Source organism: Grammomys surdaster, unplaced genomic scaffold (assembly GCF_004785775.1).
Source record: "Grammomys surdaster isolate TR1022 unplaced genomic scaffold, NIH_TR_1.0 214, whole genome shotgun sequence".
Lineage (NCBI taxonomy): Eukaryota > Metazoa > Chordata > Mammalia > Rodentia > Muridae > Grammomys > Grammomys surdaster.
Window position 1 is genome coordinate 1,061,795 of NW_021604659.1, and position 21,799 is coordinate 1,083,593.

Here is a 21,799-nt window from a genome sequence, read left to right on the forward strand (position 1 = left end):
AACCCTAACCCTAACCCTAACCCTAACCCTAACCCTAACCCTAACCCAGGCGGGGAATGGAGCTCATCCCAGATGACAGAGCATCCCCGAGGGAGCATGGAAAAACTGTGAAGAACAGCCAGTCTTGTGTTCTTCAGTCTTGTGTCTTTGGGCCTAAGGGAGTTTGTCTTCCATGCATGCTGCTGTTGGCACATCCAGTCACCCAAGAGGATTCTACCCACAGAGCAGTGGTTTCCCCTCAGAAAAACAAAATCTGAGAGTTGGGGAAGGCAGCTTCCAAATTTTCCCCATTCTTCTATATCATTTTAAATGTAAGCAAGAGCTTAATATCCAAATATGTCAACAAACATTCCACCAGTTTTTGTTTATCTGGGAAAATAAATGCTAATTTTCCTCCCGGTGGGCGAAGAGAGGAGGTGTGCGTTTCATGAGTAAACAGAATTTGATGCTTCGGAAGATAAACCTTTATTAGCTTGTGAGCAATTTAACTTTTTCTTTTAGTGCCTAAGGAAAAAGCTGATTATATTAAAAATAATAATTTGCGAAATTATCATACAGCATTGCAGCCGAGCAGCTGCGTCGTCAAGCGTGCTCCCCTCTTCCTGTGGCAGCTGAGGCGCCACGGAAAGCTGATCACAGATGATGGTGTCCTCGCTCTCCAGGCAAGCAGCCCTGGCTGCTAAATCAACAACCCCCAGCTGGCTGCCACCTTATTAAAGTCTCTTGCACCTAAGCACCTGTCTGTCACTCACAGCAGGAAGGTTACAGTGGCATGTTCATCTCAGCCAGAGAAAATATATAATTCAAGCTACACACATGCCTTCTCTATGTGGGATCTGGCATGTACATACACATAGGCATAGATCTGTACGTGCATTCATGTGTTCCTTTCCATATATATATATGTATATGAATATGTATATGAATATGTATATGTATACACACACACAAACTCTTCTCCATATTATATTACAGATATAAAGAAAATAGAAAGGAGGACATAAGGAGGGAATTAGGTCTAAAGGGAGGAAAAATGAGAGAGAATAAAAGATGTGGCCTAAAAATAGAAGGGGGACTGAACTGGGGGTAAGAAAGGAATGAAAGGAGGGGTCTTGGGGAAGGATACTGTATAACAACAAACTACAATGATATATGTATATAAAATGTCACAATGAAACCCATCATTTTGTATGCTAACATATATGTGTGTATGTATGCATAAGTGTATGGATATATACATGTATGGATATACTGGATGCCATGGAATGTAGAACATTCAGGTGTAGGTGGAGAAACAGAACCGGGAAGTCAAGCTATTTCCTCTCAGGCCAAGCTGGGACCTACAGACCCTGCCCAGCGAGCCAGTGACAGCTGACTCAGGTATCCTCCATAAATCAAGGGATCTCAGCCAGCTGCAGGTTCGATGCCAAGGCCACAGGGATGGGAGGCTTGTTCCAGGCAGTGAAGACATACCACCAGCTAGTAGGTATGAGGCCATGAGTAACAGGGAGATACTCTTCCAGGCTTGATTCCCCTTTCAAATTGCTTAAGGATTCCGAGACTTGAACACATTAAGATGTGCATTATTTTGAGGTTTCTCAGCAGCCAAAGCCACCTGAGCCTGGGTGAGATGCAGTTGGCAGCATGGCAACCTGGAAACTTCTGGCATTTATCATAGGGAGAGAAATCACGCTGACTTTTTTTTTTTTTTTGAGGCTAATGGACTAGTCCCTTTCAGCTACAAGGCCACAGACAAGACTGGGAGGTAGTAGTGGCTACAGAACACAAACACACTCAGTTCTCTAGCCCCTTCTGATACTGTGTTCATAGCCTCAATCCACCAATGAAGCCGGTAGCATCATTAACTCAGGCTTTGAGCATCTTACATGCAGGCTACAGTGAGGATTCCTTCTTAAAACACAGGAATACCTAACAGTAGGCTTCATGGATGTCTCTGTTCCTTTGCCTTTGACTCAAAGGTCTCTGCTCTTTCTCTCAGGTTCTCTACTGATTACAGATCTAATAGTGTAAAGGAAGCTCTGGGACTCATTTTGCCTGCAGCAGGTTTAACATTTGTGATTCTGTGTGGTGACCTGCCTTTCTCCAGCTGCTGTGGAAATTAGGCGTGCTGTTGCTGCTGGCCAGCACAAGGCCTCTCCCTTGCTGAAGGAGGGTGAGGACCATAGGTTTCCACTCTCATTTCTGCTTTTCTGGTTCAGGTGGTGATTGGACATGACCGTATTTGAGAACCAGGGCATTGGCAATGATCAGAGGGGGGTGATTCTCTGGAGAGCCAGGCCTACAGCACAAGGAGACGAAAATACTGATTAACAGCCAAATAAGACTAGATGCCTGGAAACCCCTGGCAAAAAGGAGGGAGACACACAGTGGAGGGAAAGACTGGAGTTCTCTGGCAGCAGGTTGGGCTTGATCCTTCCTCTGCATTTAATAGGAAGGCAGATCGGATGAATTTGTACAAGCTTCCCAGTAATTCCCAAGCAGAGTAGCAGCTGTCACCAGACCTCAAGAGGGTTTGCAGGGAACACTTCTACCTTCTTCCCTTGAAAGAAAAATATGAAGATAATTGAGAGTGTCTGGCTGGAGCTCATTTCCTGGAGACAGACCTCGGAGCTGGGGGCAGCCCTAGAGATCACGGTTGAGTGGCTCTCTCGCAGCACAGAGTCAGGGAGCTGGCCCAAGCCTGGAGGAGAAAAGCTGGATGACTTGGCTTAGGTTACAGGGCAAACAGAAGAGAGTCCAAGTCCTTAGATCACAAGCCCACATTGTTCCCTGTACTGCACACACTGCTGGGACCGGCTGTTGTGTCTTCTTTCAAAATGCTTCTGGCCCATATCATAGTCGCTTTTCCAATGAGGAACTTAGGACTCATGGTGCTGAGCAGATGGACTTAGCTCTGTCAAGTCAAAAGGACACAGAACTGGAGTGACCTCACTCTGTGTGTCCACCCACCAAGTGAACATAGGAAAGGTGACTTGGAAGGGAGCCTTTCCAGTCTGGAAAGGCCTATGCTCCTATCTCCAGCCCTAATGCTAGTACTTGAATTCCAGCATCTTTAACCCAAGATGAGGAAATGACATTTACCATTCAGCTTCGTAAGGGGTATGGCCAACCAGAACTCAAATTTAAGCACAATTGGGCAACTACTTGGTCTCTATTTCTTTCACACTATAGGGAAACAACTCTTGATGCTTACCTTGAGGCTGTTCTGAATGTTGAGAGCAAGGTGGTACCCACTCTGCCTCAGCTAGCACTCTAAGGAGGAGATGCTATAATTTAAAGGGCTTCCCTTAATCACAACATCTTATCATGGTGGAAAGGGCCATTAGACTCATTCATTTACATATTACTTATAGAGAACTCCAACAAGACCTACAGGCCTCAGGAGATATATACCATGACAGGGGAGATAGACTTCAATCCCACAGTCATACAGGGTATCTGCATATCTTATACATATGATGCCCACCTATGTGACCTCACTTGGAAACAGGGTCTGTACAATGTAACCTAGTTGTGATGAGGTCATACTGGAGTAGACTGAGGCCTAAATGCAAGGAATGATGCCCCTATAAGGAGGGCATATCAAGAGTCTCAGATATACAGGAAGACTTAGAAAGGACCTAATCTAGAGAAAAGCAGAGACTGGAAAACACAGGTTAGGGAATCATGAGGTCTGTGGATGGCTACTTAAAATTAATAGAACAGCCTCCAGCAGAGGGATCTACATCTTCACCATCCTGACTTCAAACTCATGGCTTCCATAACTACCAGATAAGAGACTATAACTTCCCTTGTGCCTATTGTTATGGTAGGTTAACTCAGGGAACATATGAAGTAACCAATTTATTTAGTATGGCCCATGAAACAATGAGAATCTAGAATCTGAAAAATGCTTTCCTAAGGAGGGAATAAAATAAGAATACTAAGACTGAGACTGGAGGGGACTCTGGTATGTCGATGTGTCAGTGTAGGAGTTTAAACCAGATAGGGAAATAGGCTTAAGAGGCAGGAGCAAACCTAGATGGAGTTCCAGAGGACAAGGAGATAGAGTGCTGTGATTTGGACACTCCTGTCCCCAAAGGTCCATGTCTTGTAACTTTGGTCTCCCAAGTGATAGGACAGAGAGATGGCAGACATTAAGAGATCTAGTAGACACAGTTCTATGTGAGAATACTACCCTCAGGAATAGGTAACTGTCTTTCAAGAGATTGGATTTGTTCTTTCAAGATTGGATTAAGTCTTGAGGGAGCGAGTCAGATCTCTTGGGAAGTAGACAGATTGCACAGGACAGAGTTAGGTCTCCAAGAATAGATTAGTCATGGGGAGAGTATGTACTTATAAAGCAAATCTGCCTCTGTTTCTCTTTCTTATGAACACTTCCTCTCTGTACTCCTTGCTTTTCCTCCATGCTTCTCTACCATGTTGTTATATAGAACAAGACACTCAGCAGAAGCCAAGAAAATGCTAACCTCATGCCCTTGAAATCTCTTGCCTCCAAGATGATGAACCAATGACAGCCTCTTTACAAAACACCCAAACTCTGGGTTTTTAGCCATGACCCAGGCCAAGAAACAGTGTTGAAGGACTTGGGGAGAGCAATCAGAGCACTGAATGCTGATTTACTGCCTAGCGACTTTGTCAGAGTGCCAAAGGGTAGACAATTAGGCAAAAGAAAAGAAAGGGAAGATAACCAAGAAACAGGTTCATGGGTAGGATGAAGCATTTCTGTCTTAATGGGAAACAAAACGAAACAATAACAACAACAACAAAACCAAACACAATAGGTAGAAGGAGATGAGGCCATTGGGAATGAGCCCTGTTAGACATAGGGCTGATGTGAGCATTCTGCCTACATTAAAGCTTTATTATGCTCCCTAGAGCAATGCCTCACCAATATAACTAATTAGCTTTGCCAACATGAAGGTGGCACAGGGCTACTGCTTATGAAGTTTGTTTCCCTAGGTCCCTTTCTAATCCTTAAAGTGAATTTACTTGGAACGATTTGAATCTTTTGGAAAAAAAAAACAATTAGCATGAGGATTGAATTGATCGTACTCTGCAATATAGACTCCTGCTTTCTGATTAGGTCACATTGTAAAACGGGACTTGTCACATCTCATTTATTTCTTCTTAGCTTCCTTCAAAGTCCCGTCTACAGTCTGGAATCTCAGAAGCCAGTGTCTAATGAAACGGGAATATTTTGGTTTGTGTGATGTTTTGGTCCAGCTGTAAAACATGTCCCCTTAGGAGGTTATAGATTTCACAGGGGAAAAATGGGCTAGTAAAAGAGCTGGACTTGCTCATTCAACATCTCCTATCCTTGCTATGATGCCATCCAAAAAGGGAATCTCCTGCAAATACTGCAAATACATGGAAAAACTCTGTGCTTAGTAGCTTGGTAGTATACACCTTTAATCCCAGCACTCTGGGAGGCAGAGGCAGGCTGGATCTAAGTGCCTTTGAGGATAGCCTGGGCCATGTAGAGAGATCATCAAACAAAACTAAAAACAAAGAAACAAAACCATGCAAAAGCAGTTCACGAATCTTTTCTCTCCCAGAACAAAGTTGGGTCCTGAGGATGGTGCTCCCTTGTGGCCATGTGACATGTTAATGTTGTCCAAATGGCTATGAATTAAGAGTTAACTCTTCTGCATTTTATTTATATTTTCTGAACCCCAATGATGCAAAAAGCTTGGGGAGGGTGGATGGTAGTCCAAAGCAGCGTTCTCCCAATGTCTCTGGCTGGGAGTCACTAGCACCCAGGATGAGTTGAGGTGGCATGGCAGTATTTTCTTATTAGGGAACTTGAGTTACTGAGATTCTTAACTTTGGGTTTTATTGGCAAATATTTTTATTATTATATATTATGTATTTATTATATATTATATATTATGTTGCCTAGTATTCTGACTGTCAAGGCTTGGCCTGGTCCCTATGAGTTGCTGAGGTTAGAAGATGCAGAGGAAGTCTTGGAATGTGACAGCAGCTCTGCGTCTCATTGTCCAGCAGTTTCTATCTCCCTTACTGGGAAATTGAAAGCACTTGATCCCTGGAGTGTATGTATTTCCACATGACAGCAGCCTTCTAGACATTGTGCATACATGTGTACATGTGTATGCATGTATGTATTTACGTATGTTTACATAAGTTTATGTGTGCATGCTCATGTTTCAAATATAATCACTAAAGAGCAAGACTCTTCATTCAGTACATTCTGTCATCCATGTTGAGCCACGTATGCCATATAGATGGCTTCCATCCATATGTGCAAGACAAAGAAAAGACAGAGGGCTCATCATGGGCCAACTTATCTATCTCATGCTTGCAGATTCCAGCCCAGGCAACTCTGGAGGTGCAAGGAGAACTTGACTTTCAGAGACAGCCTATTTGTAAGTCCTCTTGCACCTGACCAGATCCTCTTTGTCTGACCTCAAGAACCATGAATGTAGGCCGAGACTATTATTTAGAAGTGACAGATGTACCAGCCAGACCAAGCACAGTGAGGGCAGAGTAGCACCCACTTGTGACTGCTGGCACATTGCCTCTCTTTGGAATCTTCTCAGGGCTTAATTGCTTACCATGGCCCCTTGTGCCAAGGACAGACTTCTGCCGGCTACCCATGCTAAAGACTGACACTACACAAAGTTTCCCCCTTTGGGTATTCACAGGGGTTGTGAAAAGGGAGAATTCCTATTGTTGCTCCCCATGCAATAGAAACCATTACTTTAAAAGCAGAGCACCCTAACAGCCCTCAGTGTGGCTGACTGAGGCTACCTCAGCTTCTTGAAGTACACACTCCTACCATTTGTTATATGTGTTCCAGAGTCCATGTGGGCTGTGCAAACTGCAGTGAGGCTCTGGGCATCCAGACCTAGCAGTGGTTGACTTTAGAAGCCATTTACTCAGAAGCACCTACACTTCATGCCCTTAGAGATAGGCAAGAGATGCTTTTAAATCAGGTGCAGCTTCTGGAGGCTTTCCTGCTGAGTGCTGTGGAGACCGGGTAGTAGCTCCGTGCTGGGGTTTCCTCTTGCTGTTATGTCTACAGTCCAAGCTAGGGCAGCAATTGCTTTAATCACAAAGGACCCTGTGCTCCAGAGAAAGTCTTTGCTTCCCTTCTTGCTCTATAGTTTCAAAGGCTATAGAACCAAAGGAAATTAAACACAGCCATCTAGTGTCTCCTTTTCTGGAGCCCATGGGGACTCTGGATCAGGCTTTCCTGTCTCTTAGGCACAGTAACAAGAGACTTGAACTGTGCTTCTGTGTTTTCTCAAGGATTTCTCAGGTGAGAAGCCTGACCATATTGGAAGTTGTCTTTGTAAACTCTGTGGATATTTGGGTCTCACTAGGCTACAGACTCCATGTGGTCATGACTGGCCATCAAGGACAGTGTCTGCTGAGGGCTTTCACCAGCACCTCTCTTTTTCAAGAGGCAGAACTGGAAAACTAAGCAATAAAGTAAACCACAGAGTAATGACATCAGAAGAGTGCTCAGCAAAAGTCATTATCTCCAGAAACTCAAATGCTGTTTAGCACTAACCGTCTCCAATCAGGCTGACTTTGAACCTGCCAGGACGAATCCTGCAATTTTAGATCTTGATTCATGGGTTACAAAGGCAACACCGGATTTGTGATTTGAAACCACCCTTTCATTACACTGTGATTACATCTCAATTTGTACCCAGTTGGCTTAGAGGAGACGTGGAAATTAGGGTAATAAGCAGAAGGCTCCTGCCCGCAGTGGCAGGGCTGGGGGAGGACTTACTTGTTAAGGATTTTGGCTCTCTTAGCACTTGAAAAATTCTCCAGTTGCAGGGACTCTTGAGTGAGGAAAGCCACGGCCAGGTGAAAGTAGTTGTTCCACAGCTGAAAACCAAAAGACAGAAGATGCTGAGATGTTGGGCTGTGGAACAGCTGGATGTTGGGTCTCATAAAAGTTCTGGGCCATTATCATCCTGAAATGCTTAGAAACCCACAGCAGTGCAAGCTAGCCCTCAGGGTGTGATTCATGGCTGAGCATGAGGCTGGGCAACTCCACCAGTGCAACTCCTCTAACCTCTGCCTGTGCTTCAGTTGCTTCATGAGGTTGTTAGCAGTACCTACCTGGGTAGGCTTCCTGGAAGGGATAAAGTCTTATTACCTGCAGAAGTGTTGGCTAAAGGTATGGTGGTGCTGAGCAGGCAATGAACACTTCACAGTTTCGTCTCTGCCTATCAGCATGAGATGGAGCCCTTCTCTGAGGAACAATATACACTTGCATAATTTACTACTTTTTTTTACTATACCAAAATTATGCATACACCAGACAATTAGGGAAAACATGTAAAAGGATCAAACTTTCATTTTGAGGATTTATGGACTATATGTGATTTGAAGGATGATCTTTCGAAGACATTGTAGATGCTTTTTTTCCTCCTCATTTACATACCAGGGATAATATTCAAATGTGATAGCTACAAAGAGTCACAGAAGGATAAGACATTCACATAACCAACTCTGAGTTTAATGACACGTAAAAGGTGAGAATTTAAGAGTGTATTGCTCCCCCCCCCCAATCTGGTTCTTCGTAGGAAATGGCACTGCCTACAGGGCTTCTGACCACCACAGAACTAACTAAGGATGCAATGGCCACCCTTATTAAGATGCCCACAACTACAGTAGGATTGAAGCTGAGTAGATGTCCCTGACCTCGAAGAACTTCCTTACTGCCCACAAAAAACATTCTTCTTTGGCCTTTTCTGCAATCAAAAGGGGCGTCTTCATGCCGTGAGATACAAGTTGCTCTTTTTCATTTAATTTTGAAAGGAACATTTCTTTCCTGTGTCCTTCTTGATCCTGCAGCAATCACAGGACAATGCTATACATGTTTTGTATGTTCTGAGGATCACAGAACCATGGCTAGCTAGAAAAGTGGAAGGGATGGAGGGAAAGAGGGTAGGTCTATACAGACATACACCTGGTATCTGCTTTTGTTTTCTTTTATTTTTTGACACAAGGTGTCTTATAGACTAGGATGGCCTTGCCTGGTTATGCAGTTAAGGACTGTAATTCTGAATACTTCTGCTCAACCTCCAAAGTTCTGGGATTACAGGTAGGTAGATGTGTGCTACCATGCCTACCTACCTAGTACCTTTAAAGGCCATAATGCAACAACGACGAATCCATCCAACCAGTCCAATCCTTTCTTCCCTCCTTCCCTTCTCCATCTTTCTCTCCCTTCCATCCTACCTCCCTATTTCTTTTTGATTGTGTTTGAATCCAGGGCTTATGCATGGTAGGAAGACATGTTATCGCTGAGCCAAATACCAGCTGGTTTTAATTTTAGTTTTAAGAAAGGAGCTTGCTAAATTACCTGTCCTAGTCTTGAACTTGCTGTGTAGCAAAGGTAAGACTAGAACTCAAAAATGCTTCTTCTGTCCCAGCTTTCTGAGGTGGCACAACAGGCATACCCCATCATGAGAGACAATGTTCCTTTTGGTATTTTGTTTTCTTTATGACAGGTTATGGCTTTGCAGTTCAGACCACCCTAAAACCTGGGATCCTTCTATTTCAGTTGCCCCTGAACTGGGGTTATAGGTGTGCACCACCATATCAGGCCAAGAGCTTTTCCAATGATGACATCACTGATTTCCTCATTTCTTCTGTTCACTTATGGGGCCAGGACTACTGTGGTTTACTGTGGTTTGGTCCAGGCCCAGCACTCCTGCCTGGGCCCAGCTTTGAATTCTGGAGAGCACAGAGCCTTCAAGGTGTTCAGTCTCAGGGTGAGAACCCAGGCAGCAGTCACAATAGATCCTGAGTAGCAGAGCACAGTGGGAATTCCTTCAGTGGGGAGACAGCTCCCTAACTAGCAGCAGCAACATTTAGGACAGACAGGAATCCAGCCAGCAAGTCACATGGCAGGCCGGAGTTTAATGAAAGCTAGAGCAAGAAGACCAGCATGGGATGGAAGGAAGACGGGCTACAAAATACTCCCTCAAAGGCTGTCACATTTCCAAGTTCACCAGTCCAACAAGTCCAGTTAACATCCAAGCAACATGATTTCCAGAAGAGATACTCAACTGGCTGATTTTAAAATACATGTGCCAGAAGTAACACACAAATACAGCCAAGGCAATTCCTTGCAGAAAATTCACTAGGAGGTATGGGTTCCACTACCTGGCTATAGACCTGAAGCACGGAAGTCACTGTGGTAACAACACAGATAACAGAATCTATACACATGTCGGTTTGCAATCTGGCCAATGGCAGCGTGTCAAGTCACCGGAGACAAAGGAAACCAACTATGAACTCAAAGTGGTGAGTGGAAAGACAGACTGTGATCCTAACATTAGCTATAGAAATCTTAGGTGGATTAAATAACTAGAAAGTTAAACAAAGAAAAAAAAAAGGAAACATTAAGCAGAACTCTGTAGGTAATTGCTGATAATAACTTCATTGCAGATAACTCAATCTACAGTACTAAGGCAATTAGGGATTTGCTATGCAAAACCTAAGACCATATAATCACAAGAGAAATGTCAAGTTTGGCTACAGGAAAAGTTAAATATTTTTATATAATAATCTTAAAACCATGAATAGGATACAATAAGAGTCTCAATTAATTAAAAAGACCCAGAGCTAATGCAAGCAAAAGAAATGCCCAGGCAGTACATAGCAAAAAATCCCCATAGCTGATAAATATTCTCAGCCTAACTGGTCATTCTAAAATGTAGTGGTCAGAACAGGGTTCATATACACAAGAATCCTAAAATCTCAAGAAAGCCTGCACAAAGCTGCTTTGTTCAAAAGAGGCTAGTGAGAATGTCCTGGCTAGCCCAGTGGGGTCATAAGACAAAACACAAAGACAGAAGCGTGAGAAGGGCACTTGTAATTTGGAAGGGAGGTTGGCAGGGGTGGGAGGGAGCTTGGGGAAGATGGAGCTGGTGAGCAAGACTGAGGAGAATGTGGTACATACATATATGAAAATCTCAGAGGAGAAAATGAAAACAGTTTATAAACACACACGCACACATACATAAACATCTATGTGGCTGGTGAGGGTGCCACTACTGGGACATTTTTAGGAGGGCATTGTGACATCATCCACTAAGCTTAAATGCTCATTCTGTTTTGTCTGTAATCAGCCTTTTCTAGGGGGTGCATGCACTGACATCCATGGAAACTCACGGGAGCTTGGCTCAGGGCAGTGAGAAGCAAGAGCTGCTGGGCCATACTGTAGAGGCAGCAGATACATGCATGCTGTGGTGTATGACAGGCCTGTAAAACACTCGGTGTGAGCCAACACATGTTAAAAGGAAGATGATGTAATGCACGGGCCCGCATAAATGCGTCTGGTGTCAGGAAGAGTACAGAGCTCTTAGTTACAGGTAACTCCTGCAGAGAGAATGAGAGTTGCAAAGAGCAGAGGAAACATTTCCTAACAACTCATTTACGGCACGCAACTCTTTGTTTATGACACATGAAAACAAGCATCAAGCAGAGAAAATAAAAAGTTAAAAACAACAACAAAAAATATTTTAAAAGTAAGATTGCTAGGGGTGGGGCTGCTGCTTCCTCGGTAGAAGGCCTAATTAGCATGCACGAGGATTCAAGGTTCCTTCCCCAGGACCCCTCCACACATACTTAGGCAAGGCATACACAGAAGAGGTATTTATGACACAGGAGGACTCACTGTGGACAATACAGGTGGCACAAAGCCAGGAGAGAATAAGACAGGGAGAGAGAGTTTCAGAAGCAATTAGCTCAGTGAAGCACACCCGATTCTCCTGTACTGAACCCTTCATCCTGTCTTAGGATGATCTGAGAGGAGGCTGGCAGCCAGGCACCGTGGCATTCGGTGGCTTGCCTGCTGCTTCCAGCCAGAAGAGTCCCTCCTTGCCACTCTTTCAGTACTTTCTCTTGGAAACAACTCTATCTCGGAACTTGCTAAATGGAGCAAATACACTAGAAGCATTATTTCTCAGGCCCTGGGTTCCATCTCCACACCTCCGATCAGAGGCCGATTAAGATCCCAGGATTAGAGATACAGATGACTGACGCCAGGCAGCCCTTTGTTTTAACAAGATTCTCCCACAAAGGTGCTGTCTCCTTCTCCTTTTACCTGCAGCTCAAAGTTGGCTTGATCCAGAAATTTCTTGTTCAGCATATCTGCATACTGATTAATCGCCCGCAGGAAGACTCTGAAAGACCAAGAGAAAATGGCATAATTACACACTCAGGCTTTGGCACCTTTGCAGGTTTGGCATTTCAATTAGGTAGGATTCCAGCCTGTGGAGAAGGCGAAGTCTCTAAGTCCTGCATGAAGTTGGGAGGTTTTGCCAGTGAAAAGCACTCAGCATTATATACAGATGTTCTCCAAATTAATCAAGAAAATTAGCACATGCAGAATGAAAGAAACAGACCAAAATAACAGCCCCCAAAAGTAACATTTAAAAACATATCACGAAAATACCCTGCTTTCCAAAAGGAAGGAAGGAAAGGTGTAAATAAAATCCTTTCCTGAAGTTACAATGTCTTAGTCCTTCCTAATCAAATTCTTTAGTTAGATCTGAAAGCGCTCTTGGTGTGTAAGCTATTAGGCTCAGCGTGGTTTGGTACAATGTTACTGTACTTGGATGTACTGCCATTATCGGTACCATCTGTCCTTTATCTAATTTCAATCATTGTTCACTTAATAAAAGAAAATTAAAAAGGCTTTAGGAGATAAGAATGTGACCTGGCAAGAATCTTCGAGGCATCGTGACCCATTGATTCACTGATATGTATAATTGATGTCTGTGTGATGTGGGCACGGGGAGGCCAGATGAGGACATCAGATAGCCCGACCCATCACTCTCTGCCTTAGCCCCTTCAAACAGGGACTATGTCTTTAACTGACCCTGGAGCTAGGATAGCTGCCAGCAAGCCCTAGTGATCCCCTGTAGCCTCTAGCCACCTAGTCCTGGGATAACAGGTGTACATGGCCATAGGTAGCTTTCTACATGGGTGAAGGAGATTTGAACTCAGGTGTAAATACACGTACAGCAAGGGCTGGATCCCGCTGAGCCACCTCTCAGCCCTGACAATGTGCAATTTCCAGCATATTTCTCAACACCCTGACTTCTACTTTTCCGTGATGAAGTGTGCAATTTGGGCTGTCAGGGAGGACTCTGGAGGACTGTCTTTCCACAGCTTGTTCACTCAGTAGACTTGTTTTATAACCCTTGAATGTGTTGACAACAGTAAAGCATAGTCCAGCTATTCCTTTGTAAATGGCATTCTCCCTTTGCACAAAGCAAGGATGCAAGAAGAATTAGCATTAGGTCACAGATAATAAACTTAATTACCTCTCCTCATTTAGACAGCAGGAAGCAGCTACAATGTGAGGGAAATCTGGGTTACTTGAAATCCCTGTTCTCTGACGGCACTATCTCTTTAACTAAGCATGCTTACAGCAGCTCCCTAGGTCCTATCACCCCAGAGTCACTAAAGACTAGTGATGTTAGGAGTGAGGAGGAGGAAGAAAAGGAATCTCCACCTGGGGCTTTAAGAGGCCTCTGGTAGAGCCTTTTCCACAGCACTTGAGGCCATTGCACTTTCTCACTCCTGAAGGGAGCTCTATAAATCCAGAGCTGCAGGCATCATTCCATCAGAAAGCCAAACATCAGGATGTAAGACCCACACAATTGTGCCACATGGCCCACGGTGGAGTTTGCTATCTCAGTCACTGGAGATCTGATGTCCTCATCTGTATTCTTCCCTAGAGACAAGAAGATATAACCAGGGTAGGAAGAATGGGTATTTTTAAGTATCTGTTAATGGAGGACCACAGAGATCACTGCCTTGACTGTTAGCCAAGACTGGGCAGCAGTATCCATTGGCCAGATTTTACAAATCTAGGATGCCCAGTTACATTTGAGATATACCTCTGGGTGCTGAACTCTGTAATTGACTTAGTTGTTTCTTTAAAGCTGAATGCAGGGTGTTTGGACACCTTGACAGATTACTACATGGAGCACAATAGGGCCACACCTTGTCCATGGAGGAGACTTGGCAACCCTGGCTAGCCTCTTAGTCTAGGGTTGGTGCCTGTCATAGCAGGGTACACCTCAGGAATACAGCACAGATCCAAAGAAGATGATCTTAAGTAGCCTAGTCATGAGCTTTGGAGGCTACAGGAATGGAAGCCAGAGATCTGCCTCAAGCCCTAAGGGAACACAGCTTCCTTCTCAGAGGAATGGGCTTGCATGAATTCCAAAAACTCCAAGCTTATGTAGCCACAATGAACTTTCCTATTTTTTTTCCCTTCATCTTTTGTGGACATTCGTGAGAGTACCCTGCTGCCCTTAAGAGCTGAAAGTTGCTGTCCCCAGCCCTTGATGGCAATAATGGTGGGTTTATCACAACATGGATTATTATTACAGGGTAATTATTTTGCCTCTAGATAACACCCAAGCAGTTGCAATATGCTACTTCTAATTAAGCTCTGGAACATTTTCAGCTAGTTAAATAAAGATATTTCTCAAAATGCCCTTCCCCCACCTCTTTAAAGAAACCATGTCAGGCTGAAACTGTATGAAAGCTGAACAAAAACTTTTTTTTTTTAATGAACTGTCAGCTGAGAAAGAGCAGTGCTGAGATATAGATTCTATAATTTAGAATTCTCATAAATTTTTTAAAAAGCCAGGACAAAACTCCAAATAACACAGAATGCAGGACACATGAAAAAAGTAGGGGAAACACTACAGCCAACGCTGTAAACAAGAACAAATGGAACATAGGCTCAGGGCAGGAGAGGAGGGCGACTTACACAGCCTCATCAGAGACATGGAAGTAATACCTCACAGTTCACAGCCATGGGATAAAAAGGCTGCTAACCTCAAGTCTTCCTGAAATAAATCAATTAGCTAACTAGGCAAAAGGAAGCATAAGCAGTGGCTATTTCGGTAGAATGACCTATTAGGCACTGCAATCCTATGCTGTTTGTAATAAATCTCAAACTAGGGAGCATTAACAGAAACCCAGAAAATCAGACCAGAAGCTTTTGCACAGCAACTGCCTTTGGCTATAGAGGTCTGTGACGAGGATCCCAAGTCATGTGACTAGTCTGATACTGATTCATGATGCCTTATCAGACTACATAGAATAAACACTTTCCTCCCAGTGGGTCCTCCACAGCTAAATCTCAGTTGATTTTCAAAGGAAGTGACCACAGAGAAGGCAGATAGGTGGGTAGATAGATAGGCTTGTCTTTACAGGCTGGTGATTCTATCTCTGCTCCACATTGTTGGAGTGGGCTTAGGGGAAAGAAAAAAGAACAAAAGAAAAAGAAACACTCCCCTCTCTAACAATGGATAAATGGTAAAGATGCAAATACACTGGTTTTGTTTGCTAGTGGTGGTTGGTTGGGTGGATAAGTAGACAAATATTATAAGTGGGTGGGCTGATAGATAAATGGATGGATGGGTAGGTGGGTGTGTGATGAGTGAGTGAATGGTATATGAGTGGATGATGGATAGATAAGTGAGTGCATGGGTGGATAATTGAGTGGATAAGCAGTGGGATGGATGGATGGATGGATGGATGCATGGATGGATGCATGGATGGATGCATGGATAGATGTACAGATGCATGGATGGATGGAAGGGCAGGTGGGTAGATAAGTAGGTGAGTGGACAATGGGTGGGTAAGTAGGAAATGAGTGAGTAGGTGGGTGGATTTCGAAATGGTGGATAGATAGGGGAGTAGATCGCAAATAAATGAGTAAGGTGGCCTAGAGAGCAAACTGACTCCCACCGAGCCTCAGGTATTCGGGGTTTTTTTTTCCTGTCTCTGGAGCCCCTGCTTTCTAAGTAAACTCTTTGTGGCAGGGTTTCAGTATTTTCAGACTTTTGTTACCCAGGCTTCTGATACGGTTTGGCGATAGCATTGTTCCCTTTCCCTCTTGATCTACAGAGCTCATTCCCTCACTACCCTCCCTATCTCTGGCTCCTTTTTTGATGGAAAGAATCTTGCCTTTTTCACATCAAGAACCTCCAAGGTATCTATTTAGGCAAATCCCTTGCTGGTGTGTACATTCTGAAAGGCTCTGTTCCAAGGATCTACATGTTTACAAGGAAGGCAATAGATATCTTTAAGCCAAGGTGAACGTTAGGAAATCATACTAACCAAAGCAAAATACCCTATCCCTCGTCTTGCTCCAGGACACCTCACTAGAGGCCAGGTACAATGTAAGAATATCAGAAATGCTTGCTGGGAAGAAAAGAAGGTTCTAAAAAAGGCAGGTGCTCTATTTATGCAGAGGAGTTAAAGGATCAGTACGGGAAACCCATCAATCATTAGGCAAATGGATCAAGCTCTGTCTTGTTCAGAGCCTGGGATATTAGGTAGTAACTTCCAAACACCTAACTAATGGTATAAAAGTTCAAATGCGTTCATGGATGCTCTCCCAAATGGTTCCAATGATTAAGAAAAGGGTAAGCCTGCATTTAATGGAGCTCTTTTCAATCATTTTTAATCTATGGAAGGATTTATTTATAATCTAAAACTTTGGAAGATAAAAACCCTGCACGGAGATAAATAATACAGAGAGAATCAGAGGCAAATCATGTCACCCTAAAAAGATTAAAAAATGTCATCTGGTTGAGAGCCTGCAAGTTTTATTTCCAAAAGCCCAGTGGAAAGAAAGTAATCTCTGGATAGTTGGCAACCTAGTCATGTGTCCATGAAATCAGGGTAGCATGCTTAAACCTATTACAACATAATTTGTACAAATTGTGTGTTCAAATACAAAACATGTGTGTGGAGAATGTAGGATGTCTGTTTCTCAAGTGCTTTCAATCTTTTGTTTGAGAGAGAGATTCTCATTGGTTGGAATTTCAGCATGTATGCCAGGCTAGCCAGCCAATGAGCTTCCAGATATCTGCCTGTCTCTACTATTGGGGTTACATCCATAGGTACTACACAAAGCTCTTCTTATATGGGTTTTGGGGACCCATATGCAGGTACACACACTTATGACAGAAGGGATATACTGACTGAGCCATCTCCCTAAATTTTTTTGTTTAAATCGTGGCAATGAAAAAAAAAGACGCCCTTCTGCCCCTGCCTGGTCCTCTGGGCTGGAGCAGACACAGAGTCGGTCTGCTCCCGTCCTGTTGAGAAACTGAATCCTGAGTCATCCAGGAGCCACTGCACTCAGAGCAGCTGGTAAGAACTCCATCTCACTCCCTAAACCCCAGAGATAGATCGGGGAGCCAGGGACATCCAGGGCACAGCAGCTACCCAAACCCCGCCCCTCCGGAATTCCACTTCCCTTCTGCCCCTGCCTGGTCCTCTGGGCTGGAGCAGACACAGAGTTGGTCTGCTCCTGTCCTGTGGAGAAACTAAATCCTGAGTCATCCAGGAGCCACTGCACTCAGAGCAGCTGACACAGAGTCGGTCTGCTCCTGTCCTGTTGAGAATCTGAATCCTGAGTCATCCAGGAGCCACTGCACTCAGAGCAGCTGGAGCCACTGCACTCAGAGCAGCTGAAACTGAATCCTGAGTCATCGAGGACCCACTGCACTCAGAGCAGAAGGATTTCCAGATCCAAGAGGTGGCCTGAGTCCCAGGAGTTATTCCACCCAGGAGATTAGGAGCATAAGACCACAGAGACCTCTGGACTCTGAGGAGCTCTGCAATAAGCAAGATAACTGGAAATACAGACTCCAGTTTTACACAGTGAGGGCAGGTACCACTAGAGTTAACCAGATGGTGAAAGGCAAGCGCAAGAACATAAGCAACGGAAACCAAAGTTTCTTGGCATCATCAGTGCCCAATTCTCCCAATATAGCAAGCCCTGAACACCCCATCACACCTGAAAAGCAGGATTCAGAATTAAAATCACTTCTCATGATGATGATAGAGGATTATAAGAAGGAATTAAGTAACTCCCTTAAAGAAATACAGGAGAGTACAAGTAAACAGATAGAAGCCCTTAAAGAGGAATCACAGAAATCCCTTAAAGAAATGGAAGAAAACACAAAGAAGGAATTAAACAAAAACATTCAGGATCTGAAACTAGAAATAGAAACAATAAAGAAAGTTCAAAGGGAGACAACCATGGAGATAGAAAACCTAAGAAAGAGATCAGGAGTCACAGACGCAAGCATCACCAACCGAATACAAGAGATAGAAGAGAGAATCTCAAATGCAGAAGATACGGTGGAAAATATTGACACAGTTGTCAAAGAAAATGCAAAATGCAAAAAACTCCTAACTCAAAACATCCAGGAAATCCAGGACACAATGAGAAGACCAAACCTAAGGATAATAGGTATAGATGAGAATGAAGATTCCCAACTTAAAGGGCCAGTAAATGTCTTCAACAAAATTATTGAGGAAAACTTCCCTAACCTAAAGAACAAGATGCCCATAAACACACAAGAAGCCTACAGAACACCAAATAGACTAGACCAGAAAAGAAATACTTCCCGTCACATAATAATCAAAACATCAGATACACAAAACAAAGAAAAAATACTAAAAGTAGTAAGGGAAAAAGGTCAAGTAATATATAAAGGCAGACCTATAAGAATCACACCAGACTTCTCACCAGAGACTATAAAAGCCAGAAGAGCCTGGACTGACATCATACAGACCCTAAGAGAACACAATTGCCAGCCCAGATTACTATACCCAGCAAAACTCTCAATCACTATAGATGGTGAAACCAAGATATTCCATGACAAAACCAAATTTGCACAATATCTTCCCACAAACCCAGCACTTCAAAGGATAATTGATGGAAAACGCCAACACAAGGAGGGAAACTACAACCTTGAAAAAGCAAGGAAGTAATCTTTCAACAACCCCAAAAGAAGATAAGTATACGAACATAATTCTGCCTCTAATAACAAAAGTAACAGAAGCCACAATCATTTTTCTTTAATAGCTCTTAACATCAATGGTCTCAATTCCCCAATAAAAAGACGCAGACTATCAGACTGGATACACAAACAGGACCCAGAATTTTTCTGCATACAAGAAACGCACCTCTGTGACAAAGACAGACACTACCTCAGAATAAAAGGGTGGAAAACAATTTTCCAAGCCAATGGTCCCAAGAAACAAGCTGGAGTAGCCATTCTAATATCAAATAAAATCGACTTTCAACCAAAAGTAATCAAAAAAGATAAGGAAGGACACTTCATACTCATCAAAGGAAAAATCTACCAAGGAGAACTCTCAATTCTGAACATCTATGCTCCAAATGCAAGGATACCTACATACATAAAAGAAACTTTACTAAAGCTCAAAACACACATTACACCTCACACAATAATAGTGGGGGATTTCAACACCCCACTGTCAGCAATGGACAGATCATGGAAACAGAAACTAAACAGAGACACTTTGAAATTAACAGAAGTTATGAACCAAATGGACTTAACAGACATCTATAGAACATTTCATCCTAAAACAAAAGAATATACCTTTTTCTCAGCACCTCATGGTACCTTCTCCAAAATAGACCATATAATTGGTCACAAAACAAGCCTCTACAGATACAAAAAGATTGAAATAATCCCTTGCATCTTATCAGATCACCACGGACTAAGACTGGTCTTTAATAATGACAAAAACAATGGAAAACCCACGTACACATGGAAACTGAACAACTCTCTACTCAATGATGACTTGGTCAAGGAAGAAATAAAGAAAGAAATAAAAGACTTTTTAGAATTCAATGAAAATGAGGACACATCATACCAAAACTTGTGGGACTCCATGAAGGCAGTGCTAAGAGGAAAGCTCATAGCTCTAAGTGCCTACAAAAAGAAACTGGAAAGAGCACACACTAACAAGTTGACTGCACAACTAAAAGCTCTAGAACAAAAAGAAGCAAATACACCCAGGAGGAGTAGAAGGCAGGAAATAATCAAACTCAGGGCTGAAATCAACCAAATAGAAACAGAAAGAACAATACAAAATATCAATAAAACCAGGAGTCGGTTCTTTGAGAAAATCAACAAGATAGATAAACCCTTAGCCAGATTAACCAGAGGGCACAGAGACAGTATCCAAATTAATAAAATCAGAACTGAAAAGGGAGACATAACAACAGAAACTGAAGAAATTCAAAAAATCATCAGATCCTACTACAAAGGACTATACTCAACAAAACTGGAAAACCTGGATGAAATGGACAATTTCCTAGACAGATACCAGGTACCGAAGTTAAACCAGGAGCAGATAAACCATCTAAATAGTCCCATAACCCCTCAGGAAATAGCAGCAGTCATCAAAAGCCTCCCCACTAAAAAAAGCCCAGGACCAGATGGTTTTAGTGCTGAATTCTATCAGACCTTCAAGGAAGACCTAATACCAATTCTCTTCAAACTATTCCACAAAATAGAGACAGAAGGAACACTACCCAATTCGTTCTATGAAGCTACAATTACACTCATACCCAAACCCCACAAGGACCCGACAAAGAAAGAGAACTTCAGACCAATCTCCCTTATGAACATCGATGCAAAAATACTCAATAAAATTCTAGCAAACCGAATCCAAGACCACATCAAAACAATCATCCATCATGATCAAGTAGGTTTTATCCCAGAAATGCAGGGATGGTTCAATATTCGGAAATCCATCAATGTAATCCACTATATAAACAAACTTAAAGAAAAAAACCACATGATCATCTCACTAGATGCTGAGAAAGCATTTGACAAAATTCAACATCCCTTCATGATAAAAGTCTTGGAAAGATCAGGAATTCAAGGCCCCTACCTAAACATAGTAAAAGCAATTTACAGCAAACCAGTAGCCAACATCAAGCTAAATGGAGAGAAACTTGAAGCAATCCCACTAAGATCAGGGACTAGACAAGGTTGCCCACTCTCCCCCTACCTATTCAATATAGTACTGGAAGTCTTAGCCAGAGCAATTAGACAGCAAAAAGAAGTCAAAGGGATACAAATAGGAAAGGAAGAAGTCAAAATATCGCTATTTGCAGATGATATGATAGTATACTTAAGTGACCCCCAAACTTCCACCAGAGAACTCCTAAACCTGATAAACAACTTCAGCAAAGTGGCTGGTTATAAAATCAACTCAAACAAATCAGTAGCCTTCCTCTACATGAAAGATAAACAGACTGAAAAAGAAATTAGGGAAATGACACCCTTCACAATAGTTGCAAATAATATAAAATACCTTGGTGTGAATCTAACCAAGCAAGTGAAAGACCTGTATGACAAGAACTTCAAGTCTCTGAAGAAAGAAATTGAAGAAGATCTCAGAAGATGGAAAGATCTCCCATGCTCATGGATTGGCAGGATTAATATAATAAAAATGGCCATCTTGCCAAAAGCAATCTACAGATTCAATGCAATCCCCATTAAAATCCCAACTCAATTCTTCACAGAGTTAGAAAAGGAAATTCTCAAATTCATATGGAATAACAAAAAACCCAGGATAGCGAAAACTATTCTCAACAATAAAAGAACTTCTGGAGGAATTACCATCCCTGACCTCAAGCTGTACTACAGAGCAATAGTGATAAAAACTACCTGGTATTGGTACAGAGACAGGCAGGAAGATCAATGGAATAGAATTGAAGACCCAGAAATGAACCCACACTCCTATGGTCACTTGATCTTTGACAAAGGAGCTAAAACTGTCCAGTGGAAAAAGGACAGCATTTTCAACAAATGGTGCTGGTTCAACTGGAGAACAACATGTAGAAGAATGAAAATTGATCCATTCTTATCCCCTTGTACAAAGCTCAAGTCTATGTGGATAAAGG

The 21,799-nt window shown here is 42.8% G+C and overlaps 1 protein-coding gene across 1 annotated transcript in view; it reads right to left on the reverse strand.

Annotated features, from left to right (window-relative positions):
* Positions 1 to 21,799, reverse strand: part of Dock1 (dedicator of cytokinesis 1) — a 508,897-nt gene that overhangs the window by 86,179 nt on the left and 400,919 nt on the right. The window contains exons 30-31 of the mRNA XM_028772526.1: positions 12,125 to 12,203; positions 7,787 to 7,887 (exon numbers count right to left, since the gene is read on the reverse strand). Of these exons, the coding sequence (XP_028628359.1) occupies positions 7,787 to 7,887; positions 12,125 to 12,203 (180 nt within the window). The remainder of the gene's footprint in view (positions 1 to 7,786; positions 7,888 to 12,124; positions 12,204 to 21,799) is intronic.